The 15,352-nt window shown below is 49.8% G+C and overlaps 1 protein-coding gene across 6 annotated transcripts; it reads left to right on the plus strand.

The window, feature by feature from the left end:
- Nucleotides 1-7,405: 7,405 nt before the first annotated feature.
- Nucleotides 7,406-14,369, plus strand: PDP2 (pyruvate dehydrogenase phosphatase catalytic subunit 2). Of its 6 annotated transcripts, none has more exons than XM_017649171.3 (2): nt 7,406-7,561; nt 9,432-14,369. In XM_017649171.3, exon 2 carries the CDS (start codon nt 9,478-9,480, stop codon nt 11,068-11,070), a length of 1,593 nt encoding a protein of 530 aa, XP_017504660.1. In that variant the 5' UTR covers nt 7,406-7,561; nt 9,432-9,477; the 3' UTR covers nt 11,071-14,369. The 6 variants fall into 6 exon arrangements, with proteins under 6 accessions (XP_017504660.1, XP_017504664.1, XP_036881308.1 ...); XM_017649175.3 differs by having other exon boundaries at nt 9,610-14,369; XM_037025413.2 differs by lacking the exon at nt 7,406-7,561 and adding an exon at nt 7,589-7,848.
- The last annotated feature ends 983 nt before the right edge of the window (nt 14,370-15,352 follow it).

Raw genomic sequence — 15,352 nt, forward strand, 5'->3', positions numbered from 1 at the left:
TTTTTTGGTGTTTGTTTTGTTTTTTAGATTCACATATAAGTGAAATCATATATGGTATTTGTCTTTCCCTGACTTATTTCACTTAACAAGATTCCCACGTTGAAGTAGGTACCACTCTTGGTCCCATTTTGCAGATGAGATACTGTCAGATTAAGACCCTTGCTCCAAGTCACATGGCGGAAGTTGCTGGGTGGATTGGCCGACCTCAGAACCAAGCGTGAGCCACCACTGCCTTTACCTCTGAACAGGCGTTAGTCAGCCTCCCCAGCACTGACGGTGTTCTGTCTGTCTGTCTGTCTGTCTGTCTGTCTCTCTCTCTCTCTCTCTCTCTCTCTCTCACCAGCTCTCCCAAAGTGAGATGCTCCAGTGCTTTCGGCAGTGTGTTTTCGCCCCCTTGTGGCTATGTGTAAACCTGTAGCTTGGCCTCCTGTCCATCACAGCCAGCCAGCCACCAGCAAGGGGCCTAGCCCAGCTATGCTGAGGTAGAACCTTGCCCAGCAGGTTACTAGATGTCAAAACATTTTAAATATTTTTGCGGTTATTTGTGCCCCTGCTTTGCTGGCACCTTAAACTCTTGCTTCTTCTGCTGTCCAAGGGCTCCAGCACCGGGAGGGGCAGACAGCTGGTCAGCACCACTGAGCGCCCTTGCAGTTCTGGTGAAAGGGCGTGCATTAGGGGCTGAAGCAGTTGCCCCACTGTTCCCCAAAGGTATAAAGGCTAGAGGAGAGCATTCCAGGGAGGGGAATTGCAGGGGCTAAGGCCTGGAGGTAGTTACATGGAACTGAAGGTTAATGTGGAAAAAAAACTGAATTAAATTTAACCCGGTCTCCAGCATAGCCTGGGGATGGGGGTGCCCTGATTACAGCGGCAGGTCCTAGTTCTTCATACAGAAATAGCTCTGGAGCCAAGCAAAGGAGGACAGCTCTGCTTCAACAGCCCCATATACTCCCCCTTGTCCCCATTCTGCAGTCACTACACAGCTAGGGGAAGGAGTATACCTCCGCAGCATACATGGGAGTGGCTGCCCCCATTTAGCAGACAGAGGCTCTGGATTTGGCTGAGGTCCCTTGCCCAAGTCAATGGCAGTGGTGGGGTTCCTGTGTCTGCCTGTCCCAAGGCCCAGCCTCTGAAGCCACCACATTACACAGGATACTATGTGCCAGAGGTGGCTCTTGTCTTTTGGAAAAGCAGATTTAAAAAATGTTCATGGGCTTGGCGCTTCACAAATGAGCCCTAAGGCCACAGTGCCACTCTGGTCCACTGCAGGCGAAGAAAAAATACACAGTCCATGAATTCTCAGCCTTCTGTGAGAAGTGGGACATTCAGGTGGAGGCTTTGATTTTCACTATTGGCTGATTAAAGTATATTGAGTTTACTATGAATGTGTTTGAAATGTACCAGTCCTGCATTGAATACTGGGGGATCAGGCTCAGAAAGAAGCATACATCGTTAGCCCACGGAGATGAAGGCCCTGTTTAAACCGGAGTCTTTACCCAAAGCCGGCTAAACAAAAACACAACATGGGAAGAGGGTAACTGTCCTTCCTGGAAGCATATAGAGGAGCTCTTCCGCTGGCTTCTGTGGGGCCCAAACTTGCCCTTCAGGCTATTAAATGAGGAGAAGAAGGTTCTAGGAGAGTGGCTAGGCTGCAAGTCCAGAGAGCAAGGCCCAGACCCCTCTCGGCCGCACCTTACAGTGGGGCCCTGAAGAACTGCGCAAGTCAGCTCAGGTCTCTGGACTTCTTGCTCTTTTTTCTCTTGAAAGAATGGATATATGGGCATCTCACAAAGTACATAGGTTCTGCCAGATGTGAAAGGGTATCTCACCACGACCCTCCTTACCTCAGAATGACTCAGGAGACAAGGGCCCACGCAAGAGATTTTATCTGAAAGAGAAAATGGCTGCCCCCAGAGAGAGGGAGCCCCAGCTCCTGGGTGAGGAAGCACATTTTTAAGGAGTAGGGGTAGGGTGTGTTCTGCATTGGTGATTGGATCTTAAGGGGTGGGGGTCTTAGCACACCAGAATTTGCCTTCAAGATGTGACTCTATTTTACAACAAACAGGAGATTCATGGTGAAATGTTTGGAATGGCTGCATTAAAATGGGGTGAATTCCTTTTTCTGCATGATTTTCAGTGCCTCAACTAAGCCAGTGTTCATTGTGTATCTCTTCCAGGGTGGGTAGCAGGGACACAGTCCTTTTCTCTCAGAACATTTTCTGGGACTGTGTTCCCTGCTTCATACTTTGGGAAAGCACGGGTGAGATGCTTTCTCAAGCCCTTTCCAGCCTTGGCCCAAGGGTTGGAGATGGGTCAGACAGCCTTGCCATAAAATTCAAGCCCTTCCATTGATTCACAAGTCCAGCACCTTTGTCCTTGCTGTTTTCTGTCTCAGATACTGCCAGGTTCACTCCCTAACTTCAACTCTCTCTCCAAAGCCTATTATCTTATTGAAGAAGCCCACCCTGATTTCCTGATATAAAATAGCACTTCCCTCCAGTCGCCAACCCCAGGGCCCTGCTATCTCCTCAGCTGCTTCCCCTACCCCAGGATAGCCCAGCTGTGCTGTGCCTTCTTCCCTCCCACTCCTATGTGCATATAGGACAGACATTATTGGAGATTTCCCTGATTACTAAATACATGCTGTGTGTTAAAAAAATTTTTAAGTAAATGAAGAAATAAATTGAAAGATAAAGAGTGGGAAAGTTCCTACAAAGTTTCAAGACCCAGAGATGAGCATTGTTAACAGGTGGCATGTGTCCTGCTATATACTTTGCTCTGCACGCCAAGAAACTTGCACAAGGGGTAGGGAGGAAAAGGAGAAGAAATTCATCAATAATTGTTGTTATTATCAAAATGCCTTCTTTCCTGTGTTGTAACCTGTTTTTTCCATCTGACGTTCTGTCCTGGCCAACAGCTCCTTCCTAGCCTTTCCTACTCCACACATGGGGTCCTGTTAGGTGCTGGGGGCCCCTGCTCAGGCCAAGGTGCTGACAGTCCACCTCCCCACTCCTGAGCCCAGCCCATGGTGTCCCCTGATTCCACCCCCCAGGTACCCCTGAGCCTGAAAGAGGTGCCCCAGGCACTCAAGGCAGGGACTCCCCAGCAGTGGTGTGGAGCCGTCACTGGATACTGGCAGGTTCCTGGAGAACTAACATTTCACTAAGGAGCACAGGCCATGCCACAAGGGCTACTACTTCCTGACTGAGCCCACTCTGCATCTCTGCCACTGGAAGTGAAAGCGTAGGAGGCACATGCTTCTGGGGCTCCAGGCTGTCTCCCAACTTCCTCTTACCTCCTCTTCCTCACCCCAGAAGCTTGGAGCTGGGCTTCTACTCCTCTCCGAATTTACTTTCAGAAAAGGATCTGAGTCACTGGCAACTTGGAGTAAAATGATAACCACACAACTGCCCTTTCCAAGTAGTTCTACAGAGGCTCAGAGAGGGGGGGGGCGGGGGGGGGGGGGGGGGGGGGGGGGGGGGGGGGGGGGGGGGCGGGGGGGGGGGGGGGGGGGGGGGGGGGGGGGGGGGGGAGGGGGGGGGGGGGGGGGGGGGGGGGGGGGGGGGGGGGGGGGGGGGGGGGGGGGGGGGGGGGGGGGGGGGGGGGGGGGGGGGGGGGGGGGGGGGGGGGGGGGGGGGGGGGGAGGGGAGGGGGGGGGGGGGGGGGGGGGGGGGGGGGGGGGGGGGGGGGGGGGGGGGGGGGGGGGGGGGGGGGGGGGAGGGGGGGGGGGGGGGGGGGGGGGGGGGGGGGGGGGGGGGTGGGGGGGGGGGGGGGGGGGGGGGGGGGGGCCGGTGGGGGGGGGGGGGGGGTGGGGGGGGTGCGGGGGGGGGGGGGGCGGGGGGGAGGGGGGGGGGGGGGGGGGGGGGGGGGGGGGGGGGGGGGGGGGGGGGGGTGGGGGGGGGGGGGGGTGGGGGGGGGGGGGGGGGGGTGGGGGGGGGGGGGGGGGGGGGGGTGGGGGGGGGGGGGGGGGGGGGGGGGGGGGGGGGGGGGGGGGGGGGGGGGGGGGGGGGGGAGGGGGGGGGGGGGGGGGGGGGGGGGGCGCGGGGGGGGGGGGGGGGGGGGGGGGGGGGGGGGGGGGGGGGGGGGGGGGGGGGGGGGGGGGGCGCCGGGGGGGGGGGGGGGGGGGGGGGGGGGGGGGGGGGGGGGGGGGGGGGGGGGGGGGGGGGGGGCGGGGGGGGGGGGAGGGGGGGCAGGGGGGGGGGGGGGGGGGGGGGGGGGGGGGGGGGGGGGGGGGGGGGGGGGGGGGGGGGGGGGGGGGGGGGGGGGGGGGGTGGGGGGGGGGGGGGGGGGGGGGGGGGGGGGGGGGGGGGGGGGGGGGGGGGGGGGGGGGGGGGGGGGGGGGGGGGGGGGGGGGGGGGGGGGGGGGGGGGGGGGGGGGGGGGGGGGGGGGGGGGGGGGAGAAGTGACTGGCCCAGGATCACACAGCAAGTAGGGGCCAAGCTTGGGACTCCAGGGTGATGGGAAATTTTGCACCTGCTAGTGAAGAAGGCCTGAGTGTGGTTGAGTGTGAGATGGTGGTGGCAAAGGGAGTGATTATTTTGGGGCCACAGGAGAAGGTGCCCCTCCAGCCTAGATCATCAAAGCCTGGGTGCAGCTGCTCCATCAAGCAGGTAAAAGAAATTGACTTGTGTTTGAAGAAACTTTAAAGAGACAGAGAAATGCAGGTCTGCCCATCCTTCTCTAGTAAAGGACAATCACTGGCTTTGGCTCTATGAGCTAGGAGCTTAACACAACCATTTTAGGGCCTCCAGATAACCTGGCAAGCCTGTTGGTGCTGTTGCTTCAAAGCAAGCTTGAGAAGAAGGCTGAGGCAACACTTGCAGTTTTCAAAATTTCCCAAGGATTTGTCACTAGCATCCTTAAGACTTGCTAAATATGCCCCTGCGTTTGCTGCTCTGCTGGGATTGGTAACCATTCCCTCTGGAGAAAAGGGAGCCCTGTAGGATATGTGTTTGTGTGTGTGCCCAAGGGTGTGGTTGATTTGGGAGAAGACAGTGTCAGAAAACGCCATCTGCTTGGCTAAATGATGATGAAGTTAAATCCATTGGTATGGGATGGCACCAGTTTCTGGGACAATTATCTCAGGACAGAGCTGTGCTTAAGTCAGCAGGAAGGCTTTTCTGGGTTTACTCAGATGCCCTGTGGATTTATGATGCCCCCGAACCATGGCCAAGACAAGCTCATCTGCTCATTGGCAAAGAAAGACATCCTCTGGGAGGTTTTCACAACCTCTCCCAGATACCAGGTCAGATGTCATAGTTTTGACAGTTAGGCCAAAACGGGCCATGGCCATCTCAGTTCCTCGTGATATGAGATCAACCTCTAATCCAGCTTTCTTAACACTCCATAGAAAGTTTTACCTGTGTAACTGAGGAATCAGGATACTTTTCCAGAACCATCCAAGAGATCTCTCTCTCTACCCAGGTTATTCCTCTGGCTGTTTTTAAAACAGTTTTGCTTCTTTTTTTTTTTCATCCGTTTATACAAGGTATGCCACAGGGAGTAATGTGTATGTATGTTTATTATAGAAATTTTGTAACATTTACCTTTGACTGTCTCTTTAGGTTAAGTTAAAAGAAGCATTAGTAGATTAAAGATCTGTCCATTGGGTAGCCTCAGTTTATACTTCCACATGCCAAGATGGTAATGCCCATTCACCAACTTTAGGTATTTATCAGGTTTTAATGTTTTTCAGGTTGGTTGACAAAAATCTGTATCTCACTTTAATTCATATTTTCTTGGTTTTGAGTGAGGCTGAATATTTTTACTATTTTCTTGGAAAATGACAGCTGAATTGCTGCTTTCCCTTCCTCAAGGGAGAGAGAAATCCTTTTCCTTTATTTTTTCCTTATAGGATCTTGGAACAAGGAAGCCTTGGGTGACTGGATGGGGTACTTGGGCTGGCCATTATAGGGTGACTAAGTTGGTTATAGCCTTCAAACAAAAGTTCCAGTGCTCACAAAATCCTCAAGGGTGCATTTTTTACTTTTGAAGAGGTGTGTGTGTGTGTGTGGTAACTTAGAAACCTGTGCTTTCAGACTTAGCAGAGTGATGTAATTTTTCTCAGGGAAGTGCAGTGGGGGACGTCATCTCAATGTCTCCAGCATTCAGTCCAGGGCCTGACATATTATACACATCCATAAATGCCTGATGATTGAGTAATTAAATTGTGTTGCCTCTGTGCTGAAGGATGACCCTATAGAACCCCAAATGAACTATCTTAAAAAAAAATTTTTTTTAAACTATACCCTTTCCTTTTATTTAGAATCCCTTAGATGTTGAGTGTGAAACAACCCTATCAACAACCAGGATGAGAGATATTGCAAATTCTGACTTACTGGTAGAACTTCCAGAAAGGGCCAAGGGTGAGTGGCTGTATAAATATACCAGGGGCAAGTCTGACAGAAATAGTTTTATGGCAGGCACATAGTTGGGTCCAGGTGGGCTGGCCAGGCTCCCCAGGTAAGCTAACATGTCTTCCTCCTGGGAGACCACATTCTCAGAGCTCTAAGTGGCTTTTTCTGATCATCTATTTTTCTCTTTTTCCAGGGAATGGCTCCACTGTGACTTACACAGTTAGAAGAGTTTATTTATAAGGAAGCAGGCAATAACTGGCTCTCACAATGGAAGGAAGGGTCTGAGGTAATACCTGGCATCCTGGTTCTCAGCCTTTTCCAAGCTACCAACCACTAATTATTTGGGTAACTGTCAGGGGCCAGGCCAAATGTCAGTGCAAGGCCCAGTGCTTGGCGGGAACCAATTAAGACTTTAGAGCTGAAATTTGAGTTTTAGAAGGGTCACCCTGCCTGCTCTGTATTGGAAGACCGACTAGGACCAAGTCGAAACTGGAGATGGCAAGAACAGATGAGAGGATTTGAACAGGGTGGTGGAATCGCCTGAGGCAAATGTTTGAAGAGGTATTTAGGAGATAAAATTAACAGGATTAGATAACAGTCCAGGGGTGGGGAGATGACTCCCAGGCTTCTAGCTTAGGTCTGTGCAAGATGGTGGGGCCAGGAAGAGCAGGTCAGGCAAGAAGATGAGTTCCGGGCAAGGTGTGTTTGAGGCAGACAGAGGGACTCCAGGGGGAGTTGTCCAAGTGTTTGAAATAAGGGTGTGGCGCCTGCAATAGGGGTCTGGACCGATCGGCACAGACCTGGAGAGGAAGCCGTGGGGTATTATTAACAACAGTAAAGACTTGGAAAGGCAGCTCATCTCCAGGGGTGCAGAGCGAAGACGGCTCGGCAACAGGGGTACTCAGCCGCGGCACCGCCAGGACCTTAAACCCGCGCTCACCCTATCCATCGTCAGATCCCCGCCTGCCCTCTCGCCTTCCCCAGCCATTGGGCAACTCCGCTGTCCGTCAAGGGCCCGCCTCCGCAAATGAACTAATAAGAGAGCAGGCGAGCGGCAGCTTCCTTCTCAAGCTGGATCTGTGCTGTGGCAGCTTCACGGAGGCGAGGTCTAGGTGTCGGCAACCGCGGCACTGTGCGCAGGCGCGGAACTGCCTGGACGGACCCGGCTGCAGGGGCGCGTGCCGGTGAAAGGAGCGCGAGGGTCGTAGGTAGGCAGGGAACGAGCGTGGGATGCGGACTCTAACGTCTCCTGGCCTCGCCGGCGCCTGGCCCTCCCCGGCCTGCGGCTTCGGCTCAGGTGACAGGGTGGAGAGAGGAGCAGAGGGGAGGGGACGGGGCGGGCCCGGGCGGACTGGGAAGAGCCCGGCCCACAGCCACTATCACCCCACTTGTGCTCCTCTCTCCACCGTGTCACCGAGGACCCTTGTCTACGCACCAGGGAACCCGCAGTAGCTGCTTTGGCTCTTGGAACACCGCTGTGAGCTCGGCGTCTCGAGTTAATTTCCTTATTTTACAGCTGGGAAGCTGGGGCCCAGGGACGTGGCCCCGCCTGGGTTTGAGGTCTGGCTTGATGGACGCCGGAGACCTCGCTTTTATCTGTGACGCTGTGGGTCAGAGACGAATCCGGGAATTGTTTGTTTTCATTGGGGACGTGAAATTGTTAAGAGTCCGGCTGCGGCATACTGCCTAGGTCCGGGCACAGCTGCCTGACTTCTCTGTAGGGCCTGGGGAGTGGGGTGGCGGGGAAAGGGAGGATACCAGGTGTCCTCTGCGCGCCCTGATCGACCATTCTGGTCCCCTGTTCAACGGGAAGGCCCGGGGGCGGGGGTGGGGAGGCGGGGGAGGAGTGGGCCTCAGTTCTGGGAGTTCTGGTTAACCCAACAGACAAATACGGGGAGAGCAGAATTAATAAACGAAATCGGAAAGCTGGTAGGAAACACTTCTTTTCCTGGGTCACCCGAGAAAATAGAAAATAGAGCATCTTTGTCAAAGGAAAAATACCACCAGAGGCTATTGAAGGTGCTAGGAAACTTCCCTTCAGGCCCTTGTGGAGACAGATGTGAACCTTTGGAAATCAGTTTGGCAATATGAGTCCACACCCTTTGACCTACTGATTCTTCCTTTGGAAACTAAGTAGGTTAAAACCTAATTAGGGAAAAAGTTGATGCATAAGATAGTGCTGTTTGGTTTTTATAAATAGCGACCCAGTGGAAACCTCTAAATACCCAATAATAGAGAACAGTTAAGTAAGTAAATTGTGATTGTTTATGCCAAGATGGGGTATTACACACCCATAAGATGGTTATTTCATGAGTAAAATGCCCTTAACAGGAGAACCAGATTCTGAGTTATGATTACAACTATATAAAAACGTGTACAGAATAACTGGAGGAGTATATACCTAATTGATAAAAGTAATAACTACCGTTTTTGGAGCAGAAGAGTTATATTTCACTAAACCTTCACAAACCTTTATGAGACCAGTATTGCCATCCCACCAGGGGACTGCTGAAATGCAGGCAAGTGAAGCAGTGTGTCTGATGGTAGACAGCTAGTGTCAGACCTAGTGGGCTATCAGGCCTCTGAAAATGCCATGTTTGGCCAACATTTGAGGGCCTGTTGTGTGTCAGGTATAGGACTGGGCACCGGAGAGCCAGTGGTGAGTAAGTCAGCTATCATTCCTGAATTCATGGAGCTTATAGAGTACTGAGGAAGCAGACACTTTAACACTTACTGTCTGCTGGGGTAGTGAACATGGGAACTAGACACTTGGCTCTGGCAAGAGAACGAACGGGTTTGGAAAGGAGAGGAAAAGGGTGCCCCTGGATCATCTGTGAGGAATGAGTGAGCTCTGTGGAGAAGACCTTAGTTGCTCTTTAAAAGTGGAAAGTGTTTCCACATTTTCTGGAGTGCACTTATGTGCTACAGTGGAAGATAGGGAGACTTAAATATTTTGAGTTTAGTCAAGTCTTTTAGGTAGTTTGCCTTAAACCACTTTAGTTCAGGAAAGTAGTAAATTAAATGTTTTCAGAAGTATTTTAAAGAAATTTAATTTGAAACTTAAACTTTAATTTTCAGGTTTAAAAAACTGTTTTAGGAACACATCTGGTGGTATACTTTCAGAATGTCAAGTACTGTGTCCTTCTGGATCTTAAGTTCTGCAAGGAACAGCATTGCCGCATTACAAGGGGGCAGACATTTGTATTTAAGGTGTGCCTCAAATGGAAATAAGTCAAAATGGAGGTTCTTTTTGCAGGCACCAGCCACCCTAAAAAACACTGCCTCACGTGGTGGTTTTGCAATGCAGAAAGCCTACAGACACACATCGACAGAGGAAGATGATTTCCACTTGCAGCTCAGTCCTGAGCAGGTAAACGAAGTACTGAGAGCTGGTGAATCAGCCCACAAGATTGCTGACCTCATCAGCAGAGTCCCAAATTCAGTGTTGCGGTATGAGAGCAACCAGCTGGCTGCCAATTCCCCAGTGGAGGACCGGCGAGGCGTAGCCTCCTGCCTGCAGACCAATGGGTTGATGTTTGGCATCTTTGATGGACATGGCGGCCATGCATGTGCTCAAGCAGTGAGCGAGAGGCTCTTCTATTATGTGGCAGTGTCCCTGATGTCCCAGCAGACCCTGGAGCAGATGGAGGGAGCAATGGAAAGCATGAAGCCCCTGTTGCCCATCCTGCAGTGGCTCAAACACCCAGGGGCCAGTATCTACAAGGATGTCACATCAGTGCATCTTGATCACCTCCGTGTGTACTGGCAGGAGCTGCTTGACCTGCACATGGAAATGGGACTGAATATTGAAGAAGCATTGATGTACTCCTTCCAGAGACTGGATTCGGACATCTCGCTGGAAATTCAGGCCCCCCTGGAAGATGAGATCACAAGGAACCTATCACTCCAAGTTGCTTTCTCTGGAGCAACAGCTTGCGTGGCCCATGTTGATGGAGTTCACTTGCATGTGGCAAATGCTGGTGACTGCCGGGCCATTCTTGGTGTCCAGGAGGACAATGGCATGTGGTCTTGTCTGCCTCTCACCCATGACCATAATGCCTGGAACCAGGCCGAGCTGTCACGGCTAAAGGGGGAGCATCCTGAGTCAGAAGACAGGACAGTCATCATGGATGACAGGCTACTGGGTGTCCTCATGCCATGCAGGGCCTTTGGGGATGTTCAGCTGAAATGGAGTAAAGAGCTGCAACGCAGCATCCTGGAGAGAGGCTTTGACACTGAGGCCCTCAACATTTACCAGTTCACCCCCCCGCATTACCATACTCCACCCTACCTGACTGCTAAGCCAGAAGTCACATACCACCGGCTGAGGCCCCAGGATAAGTTTCTGGTGCTGGCTTCAGATGGCCTGTGGGATATGGTGGGCAATGAAGATGTGGTGAGGCTGGTGGTGGAGCACCTGGCTGAAGCAGGTCAGCACAAGCCAAACCTGGTCCAGAGACCCGCCAAGCTGGGACGCATGCAGAGCCTGCTGCTGCAGAGGAAAGCCCAGGGGCTCCACTCTGCCGACCACAATGCAGCCACACATCTGATCAGACATGCCATAGGGAGCAATGAGTACGGGGAGATGGAGCCAGAGCGGCTGACAGCCATGCTGACCTTGCCAGAGGACTTGGCGAGGATGTACAGGGATGATATCACTGTCACTGTGGTGTATTTTAACTCAGACTCAATTGATGCATATTATAAGGAAAGTTAAGAGTCTCCCATGCTATTGCCATGGTTAATTTAAATACTCTTCTAAGACATTTTCACTTACTCTTAAACTGGCTGATATTCAAACCTTACTATTAAAAGGGCAGGCAGATACAGTTTGCTTATTAATAGACTAACATGAGGTAAAAAACAGCCTAGGTTTAAAAACAGTAGCAGCGATTTCATATCACCTACTCAAGAGAAGGCTGAGCATAGGGACCACAGAATTGGCTTGGGTTCATAAAGCTCAAGTCCTTTGGGCTTAGACACTGTTAAATGGTGTCAACCTGAGCCTTCAGAGGATAAATTTAATCATGGTTCTAAGACTGAAGAACTTCAGGATCCTCTGAGGTCTTGCTATTAAATCTGCAAATTTGACAATTCTTCCTCAGTTTACAATCATGGACTTCTACGCTGTGAAGGGAGGTTTGGTTTTTTTGTTTTTAATTTCCTAATATCTGGGTTTACAAAGCACATTACAGAACACTTTTCTATGCAATATTCTAACTTTTTTTGTGATTATACTTGTGGAAATATTTTGTAATGCATTCTCATTCTGTTTTAGTTTATTTTAAAACTAAGGCCTCAAACTTGCAAACAGGCATGCTGTAAGCGTGCTTGGCATGGCTTGGTTTTCAGCTGTGGATGACGGACTAGGCCTCTAGATCAGCAGAATTTACTTCAGCAGCTTGTTGTCCCCTTTGCCGAGGACTCCACCACTGAGTCCTACTCTCTAGAACCTTTGAGCCATACCAGGAGGTAACTTCTGTCTAAGGCTTTAACTCCTGGCCTTTCCTGCATTAATAAAATTTCCTCCAGGGCTTAGCCTCTGGGGATTTATTATAGCACTTCACTTTTCCTGATTATACCTCTTAACAATTCTGTTAATTCCACCTAATGCTCCTATTTGTGCTATGCTCCACTCCCTCACCCTGCTGCTGCAATACTGGTTGGAAAAATTGCTCCCTCTTCAAATGGCCTCAAGGAAGGAGACAATGTGATCCTATATGGTAGTTGAGACAGATGTTTAGGTGGGACTGGCTTATGCTGTGGATTGTGGACTTAAGATTCAGCCCAAATCTGGAGAGGTGAAAACATGAAGGCCTTAAGAACAGTCACTCACCAAGGATCCCTGTCTGCATCCTGAGAGGCAGTGGGGAGGAGGGAGGAAGGGGATTTGTCAAGATGGGACAGTACTTATCCCTAGACTGTGGGATAAGTTGTCACTGCTATTCCTCAGGAACTAGAAACATTTAGTATAGGACTTTGGGCGAAAATAAAAATGTAACCTGTAATTGCTTCTGTGGGCTTCACAGTCTGTGTTTATTGGAAAATTGAACCATGTGGGTCCTCTTTGGGGGGATGAATTTGTGTTCTCATGAATTGCTGTGGCATTTAAACAACAGGAAATGTGTCCCTAAATGGAAACACAAATATAATCCCACAAAATTGATGGTTTTATCTTCCTGCACTGCATTAGTTGATCCCTCTCCTCATCTCACCCTGCCTGCCACCCACTGAAAGAAGCAAATAAGTAGGTTTGGCTTGCTCACTTTTGTCCATGTCCAGTGACATCATTCAAGTGTTATGATACTTCTAGCCCAGCATGGGGAACGTTTCCCTGTACATTTTCCTGTGTAACTATTTAGCTATATGGCTTCGTCTAAGAAATTCTCTTTTGAATGCTAAAGCCTTGGTGTTTTTATTCTGAAACCATTAGTATTCTTTCTGATCTCCTGGATCTTAACTCAGAAATAAAATGTGAATCACTACCATTCCGCTCACATGAAGACTTGTTGCTAGAGCCAAAGACGGCTGGTCTGACGTCCTTTGTGTCTCATGACAGCTAAACCCTGGCATGCCCCTGGAGCATTTACCAGGATCACAGAGTGTCTGAATCCTGTTTTGAAGCCTAGTGTGGGTTATAAATGTATCTGGCTCAGTAACTTGTGGGACAGCTGAAAAAATACAGACTTCCCACCTGCTTCTCCAAGCATATCTGTGTTTTTCTCTCTGCCTAATTGATTACTTGCTTTCTAATTGGTATGAGAAGGAAGAAAGGCTGGTTTTATTGTCTGCCTTTTTTTACACTGTGAACTTTGTCAGGTCTTTCATAAATGCTCCAAGGATTACCTGCTTCTTGCTAAATAAAACCCCATGTGTCTGTCTCCCTGACCATCATTCCGTTATCATTAGCCTTCCCGAGACGTATGGGCTACTGCTTGAAGACAATGGGATTTGAGAAGGGATTGGTGGTACTAGTCAGGTCTTCCAAAGCATTTATCATTGCTTTTATGTAAAGGTTTTAATATTGAGACATCTGAAATGAACTAAAAAAACGAGATTGAACTTTGAGTGTTTTGGATGTAACTTTTGAATAAAGTATGCTTTGGTGCATATTTAAATTGCATATTTATTATTTTAGGTAAGAAACTGGTAATAGCATAATTTAGATAAATGTTTTATGTATAATATGGCTCTGATGACTCTGGGGATTAGTCAAATGGATAAAAAAGATGTTATCCTAAGTTCAAATTTGTAGGCTAGTTCAAGTTACTTATATTCAGTTTTCTGAGATGTTATTTATACCATTCAAGCTAATTTATTATAGTGAATATATGTAAACTTTGAGGTATGTTAATTTATAAACATTTTTTCCCAGAAGTATGATTGGCCGAAAGATCTCTCTAGTATTGGGGCACACTGGGTAAAGTTCAGGTTAGACATGATTGAGCTGGCACCTTTTATACAAAAGTGAAATATAAACAGTTCAAACTGGAGTTAAAGAAGAGAATAAATATATGGAACAAGAAATGTGTTCAGAATGAGCCTGGCTTGATTCTTCTTCATCAGCCCTAGTGACCTATCTTCATTTGACAATTGTTGGGAGCCTTAACTTCCCAGGTTAAACTGGAACTGAGCTATCGTAGTTTCATCTTAAAGTGGTTTGTGTCTGAACCTGATGCTTTCCTGTGGTGCAAAAAGCCTTTGTGTAGCTCTGGGGCTGCGGTATGGAGCCTCGTGGTACCACATGTCATGCAAGCTGCCCTGTGCATCATCCAGGCCCATTCAGCCTCCTGAGCAGGCTGAGGCTCTGTCCCTTAGGTATCGGGCACCTGATGTTTTAGTTCCTGCAAAATATTTCTTACCAAGCATTTACTGGGAAAAATTGTTAACCATGTTCTTTAATATTTACTGACATTTATATTTTAAGCTGTATACCAATGTTCCTATTTGACATTGATTTTCTAACCAGTAGATAGTTAAATAAAACTTGTAAATAAAAGGCAAAATGAAATTTCTTCTTCGGTTTGAATATTAATTTTTTTAGGCTGTTAGGGTACTAGTTTAGGCCAACCTTTATTTCACCACCTTTATTTGGCCATGGAAGATTTTAGTCTGTTCAAGAGTCCACCCGAAAGAAGTTTTCTCTGTAAATTTTTGGTGGCTGCTGACCGCAAAGGAAATCCTCAGTTAGTGTTGACCATGTGTGGGGAGCTGAAAAGCAGGAAAAGGAAGTGAAGGCTTTTATTGTGAGGGTCTCCCCACACTCAGTGCCAAGGCCTGCTGGGATTTCATACTATTTAACTGAGCTTGTAAAACCAGCTTCTGTGAATCTTAAATGGAGAGCCAGCTTTGGGAAAAAAAGGTCTAGGCAGATACCTAAAGAGTTAAAGACACCCCCTCCATGCCACCCCCAGTAAATGAGCTATATTTCATTGCCTCCGGAGTGATAGAGCTCTTAAGGACTGCTCCAATGGATCCTTCTTAAAATGCAAATACAATTCAGTGTGAGCCAGGGTGGTTAAGCTGGGCCTTGAGGAGGAGCACATAAGGGGGAGGGAAAGGTGGAAAAGGGAGTATCTAAGGTCTGCTAAGAGGGGAGGAGCCAAGATAGTGACATGAGTAGGGCAGAGGAAATCTCCCAAAACCATATTTATTTTTGAAAATGCAACAAATACAACTATTCCTAAAAGAGAGACCAGAGGATACAGTACAACAGCCAGACTACATCTACATCTGCGAGAACTCAACACCTCACGAAGGGGGTAAGGTACAAGCTGTGGCCCAGCGGGACCCAAGCGCCCCTCACCCCAGCTCCCAGCAGGAGGAGAGGAGTTGGAGCAGGGAGGGAGAGGGAGCCCAGGAGTGCTAAATACCCAGCCCTAGCTATCCACACTGGGAGCGCAGACACACAGTGCGTGGGGTGCAGGATATTAGGGAAACGGAACAGTAAAACCTGTGAGCAAGTCCCTGCAGCAGGCACCCCTGGGACAAAAGAAAAG

Source organism: Manis javanica, chromosome 17, assembly GCF_040802235.1.
Source record: "Manis javanica isolate MJ-LG chromosome 17, MJ_LKY, whole genome shotgun sequence".
NCBI lineage: Eukaryota > Metazoa > Chordata > Mammalia > Pholidota > Manidae > Manis > Manis javanica.

Coding starts and splice junctions, on each gene's coding strand:
- PDP2 (XM_017649171.3), top strand. CDS start 9,478: ATGTCAAGTACTGTGTCCTTCTGGATCTTAAGTTCTGCAAGGAACAGC.